The following is a 22,106-nucleotide window of genomic DNA, read 5'->3' as shown; positions in this document are numbered from 1 at the left end:
ATAGGCCGGAGATACCGCATATCTGCGCACTAAATTTATTCAGCACATGCGATTGCGGAGTCTAGTTCTACGTCTCTGGTTCTACAACATTTTCGGATGCCCAGTCGACATATAAGGCACATAGGGCGCACAGTACAGTTCCGTGGTACTATACCTGCGCAGTATAGTTTTTCAGCGCATGCGTTTGCGCAGTGCAGTTCTACAACATTTGTGGATGCAGATTAGACTTATAAGACCATACGAGTGAGCAGTACAAGCCCGTGTTACTCGGGCTGCACAGTGATGTTATATGGTCAGAACAGGGCAGTATGTGCTGCAGAACTACTACGTAACCAGAATATCACGGACATGTACTGTGCACCTTTATGTCCCTCATAAGCAGAGCTCTTCTGCCACTTCAACCCATGCGAAGGTTCTTCGCACCGAGCGAAACGAGCCTGGGTTCCGTAAGCGACTTCATTCTGTGCTCGTCCGCTCCCTGCTCAAAGTCTACTGTGCATCCATGAGTATCGTCGAACTGCACTGCGAGGCTGCATGTGCTGTAGAACTCTAATCAGCAGCTTAAGTATTACGGAACATGTACTGTATAAGCTTATGTTCCTTATAAGTCTAATGCGCATCCTTATGTGCGATTGAGCATTGCTACTTGTGACGTAAAGAGCTCTCGTCGAACTTCGGGGTCGTTGAAATGAATTGTTTGTGTTTCTGAGCGCTCCTGACTTTTTTTCATATCATGCCTTGTTTGGCTTAAAATGTTAATTTTCGTTTGTTTTTTAGGATTTTGAAAATGCTATAACTCTAACAATTTTGATTTTATTGAAAAAAGTCATATGAATAAATTGTTCGTGTTTCAAAGTAGTATGGACAACTGTAAATAGAATTTCCAAATCTGAAAAAAACATGGTTTCGAAAATTTTGAAAATGTGCTCAGTCATTGAGTTTGTATCCCAAATGGCTGGTTAACGAACTCGTTCTTTCTTTTTGGGTCCTAAAAAAGTGTGCCGAAACACACAACACAACAGACTGCAGAAAGACAGCTTCATAAAAATAGTTTTTTCCGACTCAGGGAGTCTCAGAACGTGGAGATTTCATAAAAACCGACCATGTCAGATTTTACACAAAACCAATACAATAATTTTCTCACCAGCATCTAAAGTTCGTTTAGGCACACCTTGATCCTTTATAAAATTATGAGTACGTCCGTAGGTTGTCCTCAGGACATCCTTGATATTATCCTGAGGACGTCCATAGGTAGTCCTCAGGACGTCCTTGACATCAAGGATGTCCTGAGGAAAACTTACGGACGTCATGGCGACTGTGTGGCCTGGCAGCAACGAGCAATACCAGGCACCGTCGACTCCAATAGACAAGATGGTGAGCTAGGAAAGTAGTTGTCTTGCTTGTTTTAGATGGCTCTGTTATCGAATCTCAGCAAAGTGGGGGGAATGGTTGGTGAGTGGGGTAACATCGCGAAGGATCAGCTGAGCTGAGCTGTCAGGTACAGCACGGTCAGAGCCAGAGATATTGGCTTGAGCTTCGAAAAATACACGAGGAGAGTCTGTTCGTTGTGATTTCGTTTGAGACTATTTTAAGCTTCGATTTGAATGACTTAGTCTCAGAGATAGTCTGAGATATTTGGGTCCTTTTCAAGGTCCTTTTAAGAGTAATGCGACGGTAATAAAATGTTCCTTTTGTATTCGTCACGTACTGGGTGGACAGAGTTATTTACAGTAGTTGGCCGTCGCTAACCCGACTCTCCTTTCTACATTTTTCTTCAAATTATTAACACTTTGTTTTTAATTGATGAATTTTCTCATTAAACTTATTTATAATTATAACTTATATACTAATATACAATTTTCTAATTGAATTGAAAAATGTTGTCTTTTTTGGCGTATCTCATTTCATTTACGAGAAACGTTGTATTAATTCCAATTTTAAACATTTAGGAAAAAAGTTAGATATCTGAAATCATCGAAACCCCTAGATTCCGAATTATTATGTATTAGGCTGTTAACTATAAAATTAAAAAAATCTATTTCTAAACTTTAATCGGAAGGGTTATCAAAGGACCCTTGAGTGTCGACCTCTATATAGATATAGCCTCTCTGCTTGTTATTTATGATCTAATTCTTATTTCAATTTCAGCCTCTCTGCTTGTTATTTCTTTCTTTATTCATAATGTGTTCCCTAAGGGTTTACAGAACCTCCATTTCTCACAACCGCTTACATATATTTTTTTTAATTTTCATTTTATTTACAGTAACTATATATCTAGTCTTTTGAATAAAATATTATTCGAGCTTCAACTTCATTGTTTATTTTCTTCAGGCATCATCAAACATTATGCATCAAAAAGCGGCCTATAACTTGCATTTTTTACCGTCGATGGCGCAGATATCGATCGTTTCTCGTATATAGCAATGTGTCGTTGAAAGGTTCATATTGTAACTTTTACTTTGAAAGTTTCAAAATGCGAAGTTTATGATCAATGAAATTTAAATGAACCTTGTTAAATTTATAGACATTTAACTTGCAGAGTTATGTTGGCACTTTAGAGAATATTTTAAGGGTCCCGAAAAGATGTGAATTTTATTTGATTGTTCTCAGCCAAAGAATAAGTTTCTTTATCTCAAAACATTAAATTATTCGTTTTTAGCATGTAAATAATTCACATGAATATATATAATTCTTGAATTGAATAATAAGAATAAATTTATTTCCCATTTTTAATTTAGTTTAGTTAATTAACGTCTGACGCCTCGATACATTGTTTTAGTACAGGCAACTGTAATTATGAAAAATTGCAGTTAGAAAATAACAATAAAGTGATGTATAAAATATAAATAAGTTATATATACGAAATTTATAAAATGTGTACAATTGATTTATTATCAATCCTGGTCAAAATTTCAAACTTTGGCGCATTTATTGGTATCTCGGGTATCTGTATGTTAGGTTATGTTAGTTCTGCCTCTGTTTTCACCAGCCCTGTGCATCTCTCCATATTTCAGATTTAACTTGACCCCGCAACTGTCCTAAGTCGATTAGTTCCTAATATCTCCAGCGCGGGGTTAGTTGTCCCATCACTCCCTTTTTTCTCTGGTGGACCGAAGGAATCGAATGAAGCCTCTACCCTACCGATAGAAATCTCTGACTATTCTCTAGCGAAATAGCCTGGCCCATTTGAGACTATAAGCAGAGTCGATTTGAAACGATTTAGTCTCTGAGATAGTCTGAGAGATTTGGGTCCTTTTCAAGGTCCTTTTAGTGGTCCTTTTAAGAGTGGTGTATTATGTTCCTTTTGTATTCGTCACGTACCAGGCGGGCAGAGTTATTCACAGTAGTTGGCCGTCGCTAATCCGACTCTCCCTTTTTAAATTTCTCTTCAATTTATTAATACTTTTTTTTAATTAATGAATTTTCTCATTATACTTCTTTATAATTATAAATTATATACTAATATACAATTTTCTAGTTGGATTAAAAAATGTCTTTTTTGGCGTATCTCATTCCATTTACGAGAAACGTATTAATTCCAATTTTAAGCATTTAAAAAAAATTTAGATATCTGAAATCATTGACACCCGTAGATTTCAAATTATTATGTTTTAGGCTATTAACTCTGAAATTTAAAAAATCTACTTCTAAATTTTAATCCGAAAGCTTAACAAAGGACCCTTAAGTGTCGGCTACTCTATTGATATAGCATCTCTGCTTGTTATTTATGATCGAATTCTTATTTCATTTTCAGCCTCTCTGCTTGTTATTTATGATCTTTTTCAATCTATTTCAATTTCGGAAAGGACATTTTAAAGCCTTTAAAAGATTTAAACGAGCTACCTGGACCTTTAAATATATCTGAGTGCCTGCGGAGAATTTCTCAGAGCTTCTCAGAGCCTTAAGAATCTTTAGCATATATACTGAGATTTCTATCGGTAGGGCAGTCGTCAAAAATACTTCATTAAAGAAATTTGATACTTTTAATTTAGCAGAATTTCCTAATTCAAATCGTAATGTATCCCGTATATTATAGTTTTTCAGGTAATCCTAGTATGGGACTCATCATTGTCCTAAAAAAGACCACTTTACGGATTTTAGGGTTCTGGCATTTCATATTTCACACGTGACCTAGTGGAACTCCTATGCGCATTAAACTTAAAACTTTGAACGGAAATCACATGAAATGTCTTCATGGTGTCTTTATGATGACTTTATGATATCTCCGTGTAATTTACAGATTTATGATCAAACAGTTTTTCAAGTTTTAGAACAGTTTCAGGCCTACTCTAGAGGATGTTTTTGGTTTCGTTCACATTTCCACAATAAAACTTAGAGAAATCTCATAGCCGAAATATTTCTAAGTTGAACTTTAAAAAATAAATTTGAAAAATTAAGTCTCAATTGGTTTTTTGTAATATTTCAGAGCATTCCAGCATTCAAGACTTGTGAGAGAAAAATATAGAAATACTTTAAATTTGGGTTGAATTTGAATAATAATGTTCTTATACAAGACGCTTTAAAGATGTCCTAGGACATCCTTACGACATTGTCCTCTGGATATCCTTTCAAGACATCCTTAAGACGACGAAATGCCAGACATAGGACCTTTTAAAGACATCCTTAAGCCGTACCCATAACACCTTTAAGATATACTTTATGGACGTCTTTATTACGACCTCATGACGTCTTTTTGTAAAAGCCTAAGAACATGCACAAAAAGACATCTTTAGGATGACTTTACGCCAAGTGTGCTCACTGGGTATTTTCACCCAATAAAACTAGTCTGTGAGGTCTTTGAAAAGGTGTGTTAGTAGTGTATACTATAGTGTTAGTGAAAATCGGTGTGCCTATGCCAATGCGACTAGACTACCAAGTAGACCAGCTGAAAAGGATTAAAAATAAAATTTTTAAATTTGTAAAATTTTGAAATTAACTACGAGAAGATTAGAAATTCAGAATCTACGGCTTTCGATTATTTCAGATATCTAACTTTTTCTTTTGGATGTTTAAAACTGGAGTGGATACAACGTATCTCGTAAACGGCATAATAATTCAACATAATAATTCGGAATCTACGGGTTTCGATGATTTCATATATCTAACTTTGTTTCTAAATATTTAAAATTGGAATTAATACAACGTTTCTCGTAAATGAAATGGGATACGCCAAAACAGACAAAATTTTTGAATTCAACTTCAAAGGAGTATATTAGTATATAAGTCATAATTATAAATATGTATGATGAGAAAATTCATAAATTAAACAAGAGTTAATAATTTGAAGAAAATTCTAAAACGGGATACGGTTTGGTTGCGGCCAGGTACTGTAAATAACTCTGCCCAACCAGTACGTGACGAATACAATAGGAACATTATATGACCGTCCTGTCACTTCTCAGTGCGATTTAGGTGCTGAAAATCGGCACAAACAGCCACTGAAAAACGCACTGGCGGCCCAGTATAGTTCGCCAGTGCGTTTTCAGTGCTTTTTCATCGGCAGGGTCGCCACATGTTCCGGTTCCACCTCCACTTTCCTCTTCTGAGGTCCAGAAGCTTCAGGGGTGGTCACTCTCGTGAAGTTAAATGAGTAGAGGTCGGTGTTGGTGTTAAAATCTCATCTGGTATTTGAGCAACATCGACGAAATTTCCCCCAAGTGGGCAAGCCTGTTTTATTCAACCCCACAATTCTTAAATCCTAAGTTATTTGAAAGCATATATTATAAAAGTTTGGAAGCTTGTACATTTTATGACGCTGTTTTTGTGGTAAAGTTGAAGTACAAGGAGTTTAATGGTACGTCTCTGCTTCTGAGAGAGGTTAGTATAACATTAGTGTATTATTAGTTATAAATAATGTTTTAGTTATTATTTTCTATTACAGTAGGACTCGTCGAATCGGGACGGACCGGATCTACACTTTCGATCAGACAAGTCGCAGAAACAAATTTTAGCTACACGTCCTGGTAGTGCCGTATCTCAAGATGTACAAGGATCTAACATTTGACGGGCCGTTATAGGCCGGTCAATTTTCATGCTTACAGCACTGAGTTCCGTCACGTGGAGTTTATGAGTGGGGTCTGCTTCCCGGCGAGGATTTCGATGCGACGAGTCCCGATGCGACAGATCCTATTGTAATATGAAGATTAACATGAAGTGGTATTCCTGTTAATCATGACTTTGTTATAACCCTGCCGTTGAAAAAGCACTGAAAATCCACTGGCGAACGGCACTGCACAACTGCACCCAGTGCACTGAGAAGTTATGGGACGGTCATATAATGTTCCTATTGTATTCGTCACGTACTGGTCGGGCAGAGTTATTTACAGTACCTGACCGCAATCAAACTGTCTCCCGTTTTAGAATTTGCTTCAAATTATTAACACTTTTGTTTAATTTATGAGTGTTCTCATTGTACATAATTATAATTTATATACTAGTATACTACTTTGAAGTTGAATTAACAAATTTTGTATGTTTTTGCGTATCTCATTCCATTTAGGAGATACCTACGTTATTTTCAATCCAATTTTAAACATTCAAACGAAAAATTTAAATGTCTGAAATAATCGTAACCCGTAGATTCTGAATTTCTAACCTTCTCGTAGTTAATTTCAAAATTTTACAAATTATAAATTTTGATTTTTAATCCCTTTCAGCTGGTCTACTTGGTAGCCAGGTCGCATTGGCATGGGTGCGCCGATTTTCACTAACACCATAGTATACACTACTAAAACACCTTTTCAAAGACTTCAGAGACTAGATTTATTGGGTGAAAATAGCCGTTTAAAAATGTAAATGGACACTTAAAGGAGAACCCAGTAGAGAAAACTAGCGGTACAGGTAGTGCTGAAGAAACAACACTGACTACGCACTGACCAGTGCGTTTTCTTTGCTTTTTCAGTGCGTTTTCATCCGCAGGGAATTCTTGTCATCAAATTCCATTGTTATAAAATGCGATCAGCTAAAAATTCCTGTACAGGGACCTTGGAGGATCCTGGACACGAACCTGCATAGGTAATCTTGACGGTTTCTGTACAGGAATTTGGCCAAATAAACTGTACCTACACGATATTGCAATGGAACTTGCACCGACAAAGAAACCTTTAAACGATCGATTATAGGTTCCTGTGCAGTTCCTGCACAGTTCCATTACTCATGCTGCTTACAGTTAAAAAGTTTCTTTCCTTTTATTGCTTTGAAGATTGAACTTATTATCGAAATACAAGCCACTAGCAAACTCTCGCGGATTAGTTCCTATGCAGACTCACGTAAAGGATACTGAACAAGTTTCCGAACATGAGCACGCGTCTGAAATCACTCTCTGAAGGAACCTGTACAGAAGCATTCAAAGGTTGGCTTGTAAACCGTCTCCTTTGCAGGCTCACGTACAGTTCCTTCGTCAAATTCCTGTATAAGATCTGTCAAAATAACCTGCACAAGTTCATGTCCAGGAGACTCCGAGGTTCCTGTACATTTTCAGCTGGGGATAACAGCTTATTAAGATTTTGTGGTTAGACTTAGATACTGCCGGTACTGCACACAGTAAAAATGTAATGTAAAGAAACAAGATGAAAACATGAAAAGCTACTTTTCATTTCAATCCTGGTTAAAATAGTTTCAATGTTTTTCATTATTTTTTTTCTTCAAATTCACATGCAATTTTAAGAAGTTTGTATCGAAAATTTTAAGAATTTACAATGTATTTCAGACAGGGCTTTGGTTTTTTGCGTCACGAAAAATCTCGACTTTCTTAAAGATTTGTAGTCGTACCTTTTCGTAATTTTTCATAGAAAATTTGTTTTTATGGATCTCAATTTAAGTGGCAAAAAGAATGCAACCCTGCAGCGTTTTAATGCAATCACCTGATATCACACAAATCATCTAATTCTGCGGCAGGTTAGCTCTTGCATTCTAAAAATTCCTAAACTTAAAATTTTAAAAAGCTGCCAATGCATTTTACATCAGCCATGGAACTTGAAAACAAAAATTATACAAATTACATGATTCACAGTAATATTCTTTAACATTAATGTTTATATTAATAGCAAATAATAACTGAAAACACTAACTCATTACTTAAAATATACTAATATTATACTTACCTCACTCAGGTGAAGAAATGTACCATTAAAATTCTTGCACTTCACCTTTACCACAAAATCAGCTTCATGAAATATATAGGATTTTAAACTTTTATATGTTTTTAAGTAATTTATGGTTTAAGAACTGCGGGATTGAATAAAGTATGAAAATACATTCCCTACAGTCATCGCGACAGGACTGCACTGAAATTTTCACTACAATGTTAATCTTTCAGAGCCTGCAGATCAAAATTTTCGATTTTTTGGATGTACCCTACTAAAAGAAAATATCAGAATATTCTCTGGCGAAAAAGCCTGGCCCCTTTCAGGCCACCTGCCGGCTCGATTTGAATGATGTCTCCAGAGATAGTATGATTTATAATTATAACTTATGTTCTGCATACAATTTTGCCAAAAATTAAATCTATATTTTCAACAAAAAAAAGTTTTTAAAACCTTCAGGAATATGTACAAACTATAGGGCTATGCCTGTACTGTTATTCGCTTAGAGGTTCCGCCATCTTATATTTTTATGGATTTATATGAATGCTCTATATGAGCCTCCTGCGCATCCGTAGGTATATTAGAAGTCCCCTGCGTAGCTCCGTTTGCTGAATAACTCTCCAGCACAGCCCAAATAATAAAGCACTGTACCGAGCACCCGTACGTATCTTATAAATCTGCTATACATCCGTAAGTGCCGCAGAACTGCAATGCGCCGTCGCATAACTGAACTGTGCATCCGCATGTGATAAATAACTCTACTGTGTATTTATAATATCATGATCTTGTACTGCGCATCCATATCTGCCTCATAGGGACGGCCACTTACACTTCCCTGCTGATGAAAAGGCACTGACGAACGGCACTGGAACGCCAGAGCTGTTTCAATGTCTGTTTGTGCTGATTGCGGCACCTAAACGGCACTGAGAAATGATGCGACGGTCATACAATGGTCCTATTGTATTCGCCATGTACCGGGCGTCACCAACCCGACTCCCTTTTTAGAATTTTCTTCAAATTATTAACACTTTTGTTTAATTTATGAATTTTCTCATTATACATATTTATCATTATAACTTACATACTAATTACTATTTTGGAGTCGAATTAAAAAATGTTGATTGTTTTGCCGTATCTCATTCCACTTATGAGGTACGTTATATTCATTCAAATTTTAAACGTTTAAAAGAAAAAGTTAGATATCTGAAATAATCGAAACCCGTAGATTCTGAACTTCTGACCTTCTCATAGATAATTTCAAAATTTTTTATTTTTAATGCTTTTCAGCTAGTCTACTTGGTAGCCTAGTAGCAGGTATAAAGAAAACTCCTACTGGAATTTAAAACCGGAATCTGAGTAGCTTAAAATGAGCAGCACTGGAACGGCATTGATCAGTGTCGTTTCAGTGCCTTTTCATTGGCAGGGTTGCAGCCGCTTGGATCGCCAGTGTGCGTGGAGACACAAAAGATTGCGGTTCCAATACAACGGTGGAAACGTCTGCTATTTTTATTATATCAGTCCTTCATAACGCAGTCTTAAGGTGTCAGTTTAACTCACTATTTTCGAAATTCCAGGTAAGTATGTGGCATTTATGTTTAAAAGTAAAGAAGCACATAGTTTTCAAAAAAAAAGAAAACTAATTAAATTGCAGATAATGCCGTGTGCCTGCGTATCAATCATATATCCATTCGCGGTGTCGCCTTTTAAACTGAGCTTAAAATATCGCCGTCGCCGTTAGTCTACTGTGCATCTGAAAATGTCGTAGAACTACACTGTCCAGCCGCATGTCTTGAAAACCCCTACTGCACAGCCAGAGTATCTAGGAACTCTACTGCACACCCGCGTGTGTTGCATAATTATACTGTGCACATTTAAGCGCCGTGGAAGTTAACTGCGCAGCTTCATGTGTTACACACTATATTTTGCAGCCTCAGTACCACGGACCTGTACTGACTCCCTCATATGATTCATAAGTCTACTGCGAGCCTAAAAGTGTCGTAGAAGTGCATTGTGCAGTTACATGTCAAGGAACTCTACTGCGGCGCCTGTGTAACATGGAACTGTACTCGCACCCTTATGTGCCATATAAGCCTACTGTGCAACCTTCGGTATCATATAACTCCACAACGTAACCCCACTTACTACATAAGTACACTGCGCATCCGTGTGTACCTGAGAAGTCGACTGCGAATCCACAAGTATCGTACATCATCAATGCGCATCTCTATATGTACCGCATAGATCTAGTGGCCACCCACTTAAGCCATGTAGTCTACTATGCACCCCTAATTGTCGTAGAGTGCATTGCTCCATCGTAGCCTCATTCAATACATAAGTATACAGCGCAGCCCACCACCCCCACCCTGCCCTCTTCATTCTTCTCGTCAAACTAACTTAGAAGTACAGTGAAACCCAGAGTGCCGGTTTTGGGGCTCATCTTGGACCTAACTCCCCAGATAAAGGTCCACTCCGAATGTAAACTGTCAAGTGTGAGTGAGCACCGCGCACCTCCTCCCGCAGCTCCTCTCACAACTCACCGCTGCGACGCGTCAAATCTCGGAAGAACAAACCCTGGGGGCCGTCTCTCGGGTTCACTGTAATTAACATTACTTTGGCTGTGTAATTGAAATAAATTAGCAGACAATACAAAGCACATACGAGTGTTGGGTCAATTACATTGGATAATTCACAAAACCTTTAACTGTATATTTCAAATACAAATTAAATACATGTCATTTCTTCTGAAAATACTTGAATTACATTTTTCAACAATTAATGCCGAGCTCTGCAGCAGCGCCACCTGGCACACACAGTATTGGGTATCTTAAACTTATTGTGGCAATGTTAATAAAAAATCAGCAGTAATATAAAATCACTTTAATCAAAAACATTATATGAATGTCTAAAATAAATTATTCACTATAAGATTTATTGTTAATATATGTTAATATAACAGGCGTATTAGGGGCATTGGTACTTTCCCTTAAACCACCAGCTAACTTCATTTCTTTGAGTGCTGAGGGGAAAACAATGGACCAAATGCATGGGACAGAACTTTATTTTTGTAATATCTTTGTAATGAATAATAACAATTATCATTTTATTACCATGAATTTGGTCCATTTTTTCCCTTAGCACTCAACGAAGTGATGTTAGCTGGTGGTTGAAGTGAAACTAGGGTAGGGTGGGGCGAGATGAGCATAGGGGGTAAGATGAGTCACTTAATTTTCTCGTAGGTTATCATTTATTTTGAAAATGTTTTTTGTATTAATATCAGGAAAAACATTATCAAACTTCTTTTTCGAAAATGTTTCGTTTAATGTTGAATAAATCTAGTAAAAAACGAAAGTACAAATTTTAAGACCTGTATTCTGCTATTTTGCATTTGTTTAGAAGGTTCAAGAATTACGAAGAAACACATAATAGATGTTTTTCCAGTGGTTATTTAGATAGCTTATTTATTAGACCTTAAGTTTTTAACAGATTTATATATAATTGTAAAACCGAAATAGGTGAAATTTTGATTTGACTAAAAAATGTCATATGGGGCGGAATGAGCCACCTCTTCCTGTGCATTAATCTAACCTCTTAGTGTAGCAGTCAGTAGGTTAGGATGCAATGTTTTATATTATCAGATTGTGCAGAGTGTTAATTATGGTGTAGACGTATGAAAAACTAATCTTGTCGACAAAAATTCTCAGAAAAAGTATGATAGCAGCACTTTTATAGGTATAATGAAATAATATGAGTTGCTGTCAGCCAGCAGAGAGACCCTACCGAAAAGAATCTTTGAGTATATACTAAAAATTCTTTAGGTCAAAGAAGCTTAGAGAAATTCTCCGCAGGCACTCAGGTAGATATTTTTAAAGATCCAGGAAACTCGTTTAAATGGTCTAAAGTCTTTAAAATATCCTTTCCGAAATTGAAATAAGAATACGATCATAAATAACAAGCAGAGAGGCTATCTCTAGAGAGTAGCCGACACTCAAGGATCCTTTGTTAAGCTTTCGGATTAAGATGTAAAAGTAGATTTTTTAAATTCCATAGTTAACAGCATAAAACATAATAATTCGGAATCTACGAGTTTCGATGACTTCAGATATCTAACTTTTTTTTTAATGCTTAAAATTGGAATTAATAGAACGTCTCTCGTAAATGGAATGAGATACGCCAAAAAAGACAACATTTTTGAATTTAACTAGAAAATTGTGTATCAGTATATAAGTTATAATTATAAATAAGTATAATGAAAAAAAGCATAATTAAAGAAAAGTGTTAATAATTTGAAGAGGAATTTAAAAAGGGAGATCGGATTAGCCACGACCAACTACTGCAAATAACTCTGCCCGCCCGGTACGTGACGAATACAAAAGGAACATTATATTACCGTCGCACCACTCTTAAAACGACCACTAAAAGGATCTTGAAAAGGACCCAAATCTCTCAAACTATCTCCGAGACTATTTTGTTTCAAATCGACTTTGTTTATAGACTCAAATGGGCCAAGCTATTTCGCTAAAGAAAACTCAGAGACTTCCTTCGGTAGGGGAGCACTGTTTTTCTGGTGTATCTCTTAAATAAATTTGTTTTAAAACACGTAAAATTCTATAAAAATAAGAAAAACATTGATGTGGTTTAAAAATACGGCAGACGTTTAAAAAACTGTTTAATATCTCAATATACATGAAATTCAGTGTCATGCAGTAATTGTAGTAGACCAGTCTAGTATTTGGGCGTTTACGTATTGTAGAATTTATCTTTTACTGAGATAATGTACATGGTCAAGTCGAAAAATTGCTATATTTATTTCTATAATAGAATAATTAAAAGATATGTGGATATAATTCATTTTTCTATTTACTCTTTGAAGTGTTAGTTACGGTAGAGGTAAGGATTAACGATTACATCATTTTTAAGTTAAATACTTTAAATTTTCCGTTCAATTTTGGAAAGCTATGTGCAATATATGTTATCATTTTTAAATGCTCAAACTTAACAAGACTCTTAATTTCAAATAATACATTATAAGTCATTTAATTAAGTGACCCATCTCGCCCCGATGCCTGGCTCATCCCGCCCCAGCATGGGGCGGGACATAGCTTAACTTTCAAGCAATGAATTAGCAGATTTTAAATACCGACGTGAAAAGGAAAGCTATGCTCATCTCGCCCCACCCTACCCTACCTAATGGATGGTGTCATAACAAAATATTTCACATTTATTCGAAGGTTCTCGATAATTATGCGTTAGTTTATCAAATAGCTATTACTTTATCTTCATACTTAATAATGTAGTTTTTTTAAAGTAATGATCTGTATTTTAATCATCAGGTATAAAATATAGTTATAAAATAAATATAAAAAATAATGCAACGCTTATGTTTTGATTTTAGGTTGCAGGTTATGTTGTGTTATAACAGTTACCAAGTTTAAAAAGAGGGCATATAACGGATGTAAAGATGACTTCAATCATTAAAAGGGTAGGGGGTTGCTTTTGTAACCGTTTTTTACAGCAAAAACGCACGACTGACAATTGAAACAGTAAAAAGGGGATACCTAAATTCGTTAAAATCTCTGAAAAAGGGTCGACTGTACAGTCATACACACGACGAATGAGAAAATCTCCCTATTTTAATGAAATTATAAATCAAAATAATTTGTGTCTCATTAGAATTGATTGAAATATTATTTACCTTCATCTCATGATATGCCCGGAACCATTGACATGTTTTTATAGGAAATCAGTAGTGAGCAGTGACCAGGGATGAATCAGGATGACCAGCATTATAGCAACGGATGGGAGAAATCCAACATGTCTGAACGCTGTGGACCAGCATATTTGCTAAAATAATACCGACAACATAGAACGAACCTTTATTTTCTTAAAAATTTGAAATTAATTATTTTTCACCACAAGTGCTTTGCATATTATTATTTTTTTTCTTTAACGATTCAATTATATAAATCGTTATAAAAAATTATTAACTTTCTTATGTAATTGAATATCTTTTAAAAACAAATACCTGGGAATTGACCATTCTGATTTTTCTTGTACCAGGAATATATTCCCTAAGGAATATTGGGGAATATAAGGAATACCTGAAAATATATTTAAATTATGGATATTAAATTATATACATATACTAAAGTTACAGTGGTATTTTAACATTCTCATTCATGAGAGTGTAATGTAATCGTACAAACTTTTTTATCTCTGATGATGATTCTTAAAGCCCATGGCGGACCGAAGGAACCGAAAGGAGCCTTTACAAAGTACCGTTAAAGACCCCAATTAGTCCACCTTTGGTTCCTTCTTAAAAAAACTCAAAAAAAGCAAGATCAACTTTTAAATTGTTGAAATTCGGATTCTCCGTTAAATTTTTCATAAGAAACTCACGGAGTAATTGCAATGCTTTTTTTTGCAGCGCAGCGTTAAAAAATTTTAAAAATAAAATATGCCATTTACATGGGCCTTAAGGCGGCATCAAGTGCATCTTTTTTTAGCAGTAGTTAATAAGCTTTCAAATTCAGTAATTCCGCTATAAATTACGTCACGAAAAACGACACAGAAAAAAATGACACATTTTTCGTTCGACAGTCAATCACAAAGTTCCAAATAATAATTTTGTCTACGTTGGCATCACTATAACAGTGCTTTTCACCCTCACCACCACTCTCATAGCAGTAATTTTTATGACGTCACGCCAGTACTTTCCAGTACTCCCAGAGAAGTCGAACTTTGGTTTTCTCATTCTTCGTAAAGTATAACGGCAAAACAGTAGAAATATTTTTTGAAGTTACAAAGGCTTGACATGTATAATTTTTTTTATTACAAAAAACCTACCGAAAAATCGAATTACTAGTTAAGAAAATTAAAAGATACATCGAGAAAAATTCCCACTGGGCACAAAGTTTGGCGACGTCTTTACGCGATCGCTACGACATATTTGCGACAACTTTACGACGTCCTATATCCATGCCGTTAAGGTGTCTTTACGATATCGTAAATAAGTCGTATGATCTGAAGATGTCTTTGCGATATCGCAAAGACACCGAAACGACATGGACATAGGATGTCGTAAAGATGTCCTAACGATGTCGTAAAAATGTCGCCAAACTTTTTACCCACTGGGTTAGTGCTGCTTTGAAACTGAAAAGTTTGTTTGGAAATGTTATTAGGTTCGAAGAAAATTTAGGGAGAAATTTTTTTTCGTTTAAGCACACGTGTTTTTTCTTGCATTAATTTGTCTATACAATTTTTGTATAATTATTTTAATTTTAAATTAAAACAATAATTTTTTTACACATTAAATATTAAACAAAGATTTACTTAATAAAAATATTTTATTATCGTATTTTTAATGATTAAATAATATTGATTATGAAACAATTTTATTTCGTGGGATTAATTATTTGGGAATTTTCAAATTCGGTAATATTGTAAACTGTTCGGGAAATTGATTTTTTAGGATATTTCAGTCGTCCCTGTAGAAGTACAGAAAATTTGCTGTAATTATAATTTCGACACCTGCATCTTATCGATTTTTTCGTACAACATTAATAAATAAAAATTTGTATGAAAATTTTTGAAGTCACAAGTTATAAAGATAATCGCAATTAAAAATTGAAAAACTCGCTGTACATCCAATTTTTATTTGTTGGTCTTGGTCAGGGGCGGTCTGGGCCACTAGGCAATCGTGCAAATTCCCCGTGGACCCCGCCCGTAGGGCCCCCGGCAAATATTCTGTAAACGAGGAAAAATGTTTGATTTAAAACTCGCGCGTTATCAATGTTCCAAAAGCAGTGGTGCCAGAACGAGGATATCTCTGGTATGCGCAGTATGCTGGGGGCGGTACCTATTTCAGTAGCCAATGGGAAGTTGGCAGTAACTTTTAAATGCGGATATAAGCACTATTATTTCTCAGCAGAATTCAAATTCGAATTAATTTTTCGCGGCTGGAAAATTGGGGTATTACTCAGGGTTTAAATAATAATACATAAATGTTATAAAATAACATCTAAAATGAAACATTTATTGAGGATTTTGTCTGCAGCCACAATAAAATTTGTGATGTGTTGTCTTCTGAAACAAAAAACAATCTACTTGCCGTATCACATTTACAATAGTCAAATTATCGTTAAATACTTATGAAAAATCAAAATTACTCTTGAATATCGGTTATATAAAATATTTTTCTTTTATTAAGCATCATCATTTTATTTTCCTTATTGTAATTCTGCTTAAAAATAATAAAGTGCAAATTTGCGCATTTAAAAATTCCCGAAAACTTCCCATTGGCTACTGAAATAGGTGCCGCCCCCAGCGTACTGCACATGCTAGAGATATTTGCGTTCTGATGCCACTGTCCAAAAGACTACTTCGTTCAACGCGCGCACAAATATCAAATATACTGCATTCTCGCGTACTCAGTTATCCAATTAGGTATTTTCACTTCAACCATCAGCTAACTTCACTTTGTTAGAAGCTGAGGGGAAAACAATGTATCATATGCATGAAACAAAACTTTATTTCTGTAATATCTTTGTAATTAATAATCATTATTATAATTCTATCATTTCATTAAATAGTAATTACAAAATAAAAACTATTTTTCAAATACACTTATATAGAAAAAATTATCTTTTACAAATATATTATCAGAATAGGGCAAAAATGAACTGAATCCTATGCAGTTGGTCCCTTGTTTTCCCCTCAGCAATATACGAAGTGAAGTTAGCTATTGATTGAAGTGTGCACCTTTGCGTATGTGCGCCTTACACCGACAACTAATCCGATGTAAGAAATTTCGAAATAAAAAGGTAAATGTGTGAATTGAAATAAAATGAATTTATTCAGTAAAAAATTGAACAGAGTGACGTGCTTTAATCAGAGGATCAAACAAGATTATTTCCCCTCCATTACATGGGGCTCATATTTAACGTTGCTTCTTATGAGGGATAGCGTTTTTGATCTCTTTACTGAGTCATATCTAAGTAACCACCATTAAGATATTACTGATAACTTTTTAAATGAAACCCAAGTATTTCAAAATTGAGGTCCAAAAATAATATTAACCATTTTGTTCCTGCATATGCATGAAAAAAAAAAATTGATCAAGAAACTTGCGCTTCTGAACGTTGACTACCGCAATCTGGCAACATCGCGAGGCGCGATCAATGTTGCCCAATGTTGCCAGATTTCAACTCTGTAAGTCATACGAGTGTACATATTATGACTGCGTAGTCGAATGTCCTTGGCAGTAGCGATGGCATCTCCTTAAGCATTCCGTCGATACAGGATCTCTCTCATCTCGTAACAAATTCTATTTGTCGGCCGAGGCGACGTGAGAAAAACAGGGTATAAGATATAAATATTTCTTCCGACATAAATATTCGCTGAAATGATTCGTTGGAATATTATATGCTAACAAAAGTATAAATGGTTACTTTCAAAAATACACGTGCGCGTGTTCAAAGTGGAAATACCTAATATGGCTGGCTGTGGTTGCAATTTCGGGGCCCTTTTTCTCAAACGCCTGGGGGGCCCTTTTCCCCCAGTTCGCCCCTGGTCTTGACGATTTTTCCTAATGTATTTCAGTCACTGGTAAACGGGGGTGATTTTCTCTCAGAAAATTTTATTGAAATCCGAAAACATTAGGTAAATTTTTTGACCTCTAGGTATGTAAAAAAATGTAAACTTCCGAAAATTTAAAAACTATTTATGCTCTTTTATGAGAGAAATACAATTTACAAAACACTCATTGTAAAATTTTAAAATTTTTAAACCCTTCGTTTAAGAACTTTAATTTTAACGTTAAAATTTGCCTCATTTAAGAATACAGGCTTATTGTTTGAATTTGCAGGATTTTCGTTAAGTTAATGGTTAGGTCAAAAATAACCTATTCTGTTATTCGAAATTGCTACAACGCGAATAAGTTTAAATTTAAACGATAAACATGGGAAAATAAACAATTTTCCATGCTTATTTGCAAGCCAGCGAGTCACTTTCTAACTTAGTCGCTTCTTTTGAAAGTCCATCCTCAGCTTTCAGTTTTCTTTTTGAAATATTTCTTGAATTCACAGGTTTTTTGTTTTAAATATAAATTAATTAAAAGATTTTATTTATTTTTGACAATTGTAATTTTAAAATTTTAAAATTGAGGTCGTATAATATATATTGAACCAAAAAACCTATGACCTTTTTTGAGCGTTTTAAAACTCGCTTGAAAACCTTTTTTAACAATTTTGGTTGTGATTTATCAATAAAAGAATAAGTGCTATTCAGTCTACAGAACAGTAATTTCAAAAATATTTAAAGCGTTAATAGTGGAGACATTTTAAATTTGTAGTCTTCAGTATACTGAAAAATTAGAAATTTAAAGCTACTTAAATATGTAAGAATTTTTAAATTGAAAATGTTCGATAATTTTAGATTAAAACATTTGAAATTATTTAGCTACAAATTAAAATCGTATAAAGTTGCAGGATTAGAAATGAACGTCTATTAATACTCAAATACTTAATACTTAATACTTCCTTAAATCATTATTTTAAAACGATTCAAATCGTAAACTTTAGGTAAATTTGAAAGTAAGAGTATTGAAAATAAGGAGTGCTTTTTCAAGTTTTATTTATTTTTTTGATAATTCTGCACCCCCAGAAATTACTTCTTTTGTGAGAAAATAACGCCTGATTTTTGTCAAAATAAAAAAATATATATTTAAGGTTCGCTCAAGGTCATTTTCGTTTCAAGTGCTTGTTCCTGAATAAATTGACTCTCATTGTTTCCGATTTCGTTCTGTCACTCATGGATTCTGTTTTTCATAAAAAAACATTAATCGAGAAATCTGGAAGTTTTAAAACGATTTTTTATTTCGAAAAAGTACATAACTCAAAGAGAATGTTTAAAAATATTTCAAAATATTTCAAAAGATTTACAAAATTATAAAAATTAACTGATTTTATCAATTAAAAAAAAAATTTTAAACTTCAGAAATAATTTCAAAAGATTCGAAATAATTTAAAAGAAAATTGATGCTTTTGGTGATTTCGAAATTAAATGTTGACTTTTTATTTTGAAAAATTACATAGTTTTAAGAGGAGGTATAAAAATATGGGACCACTGAAAAAATTTTGAAAGGGATAACTGAAAAATCCCGAAAAATGAAATCTTCGGCACCCGAATAATAATTTTATAAAAATTGTATTGAAAAATAAATTTAAAAACACGTGCGCTTTGAAAGGAAAAAATGTTCTACCTAAATTCTCTTCGAACCTACATAATACCGTTTTTTAAACAAACTTTGCAGGATTCAATTAAGCACCGATTTATATAGAAATTTATTTAATTAATTCATTTTTTTATTAATTAAAAATTTGATTTTTCAGAACTTTTTTGTATTTTTTTTAATACTATGCACATTTTCCAACACAATTTTTCATCCAGATTAAAAATTAGTCATATGGACAACCGCATGATTTCGCCGGGAGAGGGTGCTAATCTGGAAAATTGCACCCGCTCCGAGCGAAACCGCGGTAAAATTTCAGCCACAACCACGTTTCATGACCATGAGATAGGTGGTTACAGTCTGTAACGGAATCAATACGACGATCCAGCAAAAGCCTCATGCACCCTAAGAACACGGAGCGACCCAAGGACTACCGCCTTCTGTATTTTTCCCGCAAGTGTTTTAGCATATTGTTGATACGCAGGGGATGCTTTTTAGGCTTTGAGAATTTGATTATTTGGTAATTTTGCAATTTACGAATTTTACAGTGTCGGGAATTTTATTTTTCGGGATTTTTCAGTCGCCTTTTCGAAAACTAAAATTCCCGTCAGTGTAAACATTCCCGAAATTATAACAGTGTCGAAATATTAAAGTCCCAGATTGGAAAACTCTCGACAATTTATAACATTACCGAATTTGAGAATTCCCGACAGAAAATCTCCGAATTATAAAACATCCGGACTAGAAAACTCCCTAATTTAAACAATTAAAAAAATTTTTTTTAACAAATATTTCTTTAAATAGAATAATAAAATATTTAAATTAAAATGAATCTGTGATATTATCAGTGAATGTTACCTTACCGGCAGTAGACAACCCTTGGAAGCATGAGGGCAGAAAATCCACAATATCGATCAAGGTAAGAATCTTCAATAACAGAACATGCTTAATGTCTTAATCAGACTAGATGGAAAATAATTTTTTCAAATTAAAATTAAAATTATTTCTTGAAAAAAGATCCTACTCCTTCTTCACTCCATTGGGAATCGAACCTCAAAACTTCTGATTTATTTATTTTATAAAATGCTGAGTTCTTATTCTGATTCCTCTGATAGCTTAATTGGAAAAGCACCTCACTGAAAATCAGAAATTTTGTGGTTCGATTCCCAATGGAGTCAAGAAGGAGTAGGATCTTTTTTGCAAGAAATAATTTTAATTTTAATTTGAAAATCTTTATATCAAAGAAAAAACTTTTTTAATGTTTAAAGTTTAAAAATTTTTTAGTTTTAATTTAAAATAAAAATAATTCAACAAATATATTTTTGGATAAAAAATGTTGTTTGAAAATCTGCATTGTATTTTGGTAAATTACAAAAAACGTTCACAAAAACAAAATTTTATTAAAATAAAATAATATTAAAATTCGCATAAAAACAGTCTGGATTGAATCCTGCAAAGATTGTTTGGTTCGAAGCTTACGTGTTTTTAAATTTATTTACATATAATATTTTTATACAATTATTGTTATTTCAAATTAAAACAATTATTAAACAAATTAAACATTGAACAAAGTTTCTTTCATACAAATATTTCATTATTGTATTTTTGATAAGTAACTAATATTGATTAAAAAACTATTTTCTCAATTTGTGCAATTCGGGAATTTTATAGTTTGTATATTTCATAATTAGATAGTATTCCGCCTGGTATTTTATTATTTGGGAATTGTCAAATTCGATAATATTGTAAACTGTCGAGAAGTTCATTATTCTGGAATTTTTGAATTAAGGATTTTCAGATGCTCTAAAAAAAACAGCTGCGTATCAGTGGCATGAACGCTTTACCAATGGAAGTCAGTCCATACATGATGATGATCGCAGTGCTAGGCCGTCGACATCAAAAACCGATGAAAACATTGATAAAGTACAAAAAATGTTGGCTGAAAATCGTAAGTTAACAATTCGAGAGTTGGCAGATGACTTAAACATTGCTTATGGATCTGTTCAAGACATTATCGTAAGTGATTTTGGATTGCGTCGTGTTACTGTAAAATTAGTACCAAAAGATCTGAATTTCATGCAAAAAAAAAATCGTGTCGATATCGCTCAAGACATGCTTTCTAAGATTGAAACGGACCCAGCATTCATCAAACGCATCATTACTGGTGACGAGACGTGGGTTTATGAGTACGACACTCAATCCCAACATCAGGCGAGTGAATGGCGACTCCCCGATGAGCCAAGGCCGAAAAAACCACGTCGTTTTCAGTCGAAAAAGAAGGTAATGCTCACGGTTTTCATGGATTACAACGGTATTGTACACCAAGAATTTTTGCCAGAAAAGCAGACCGTCAATAAAGAGCATTATTTAGGTGTAATGAGGCGTCTGCGTGAAGCAATTCGCTCTAAAAGAAAGGATCTTTGGAAAAACAAATCTTGTATTTTACACCATGACAATGCACCATCGCACAATGCCATCATTATCCGTGAGTTTCTCACCAAAAACTCAACTAATACAATTCTGCAGCCATCAAATTCGCCAGATTTAGCTCCCTGTGACTTTTTTTTGTTCGACCGACTGAAAAAACCACTACGCGGAATGCGTTTTAGCAGCCGATCGGAGATAATACAAACATCGAAAACGGCACTGATGGGCATACCGAAAATTAAGTTTCAAAAATGTTTTGAGAGCCGGATCAAGCGCTGGAATAAGTGCGTGGCAGTCAATGGGAATTACTTTGAAGGGGACCACATCAATATTCAAGAATAAACTTACATTTTTAGTTTTAAAAATAA

At 34.3% G+C, this 22,106-nt stretch overlaps 1 protein-coding gene across 1 annotated transcript in view; it reads right to left on the bottom strand.

Annotated features, from left to right (window-relative positions):
• The window catches only part of LOC117171754, a 64,431-nt gene that overhangs the window by 20,333 nt on the left and 21,992 nt on the right, over positions 1-22,106 (bottom strand). Inside the window, exons 2-3 of the mRNA XM_033359358.1 lie at positions 14,107-14,182; positions 13,777-13,925 (exon numbers count right to left, since the gene is read on the bottom strand). Of these exons, the coding sequence (XP_033215249.1) occupies positions 13,777-13,782 (6 nt within the window). The 5' untranslated portion in view covers positions 13,783-13,925; positions 14,107-14,182. The remainder of the gene's footprint in view (positions 1-13,776; positions 13,926-14,106; positions 14,183-22,106) is intronic.

This window comes from Belonocnema kinseyi, chromosome 1 (assembly GCF_010883055.1).
Source record: "Belonocnema kinseyi isolate 2016_QV_RU_SX_M_011 chromosome 1, B_treatae_v1, whole genome shotgun sequence".
Taxonomy (NCBI): Eukaryota; Metazoa; Arthropoda; class Insecta; order Hymenoptera; family Cynipidae; genus Belonocnema; species Belonocnema kinseyi.
The sequence above is the reverse complement of the archived record's forward strand: the minus strand, read 5'-3'. Positions and strand labels throughout refer to the sequence as shown.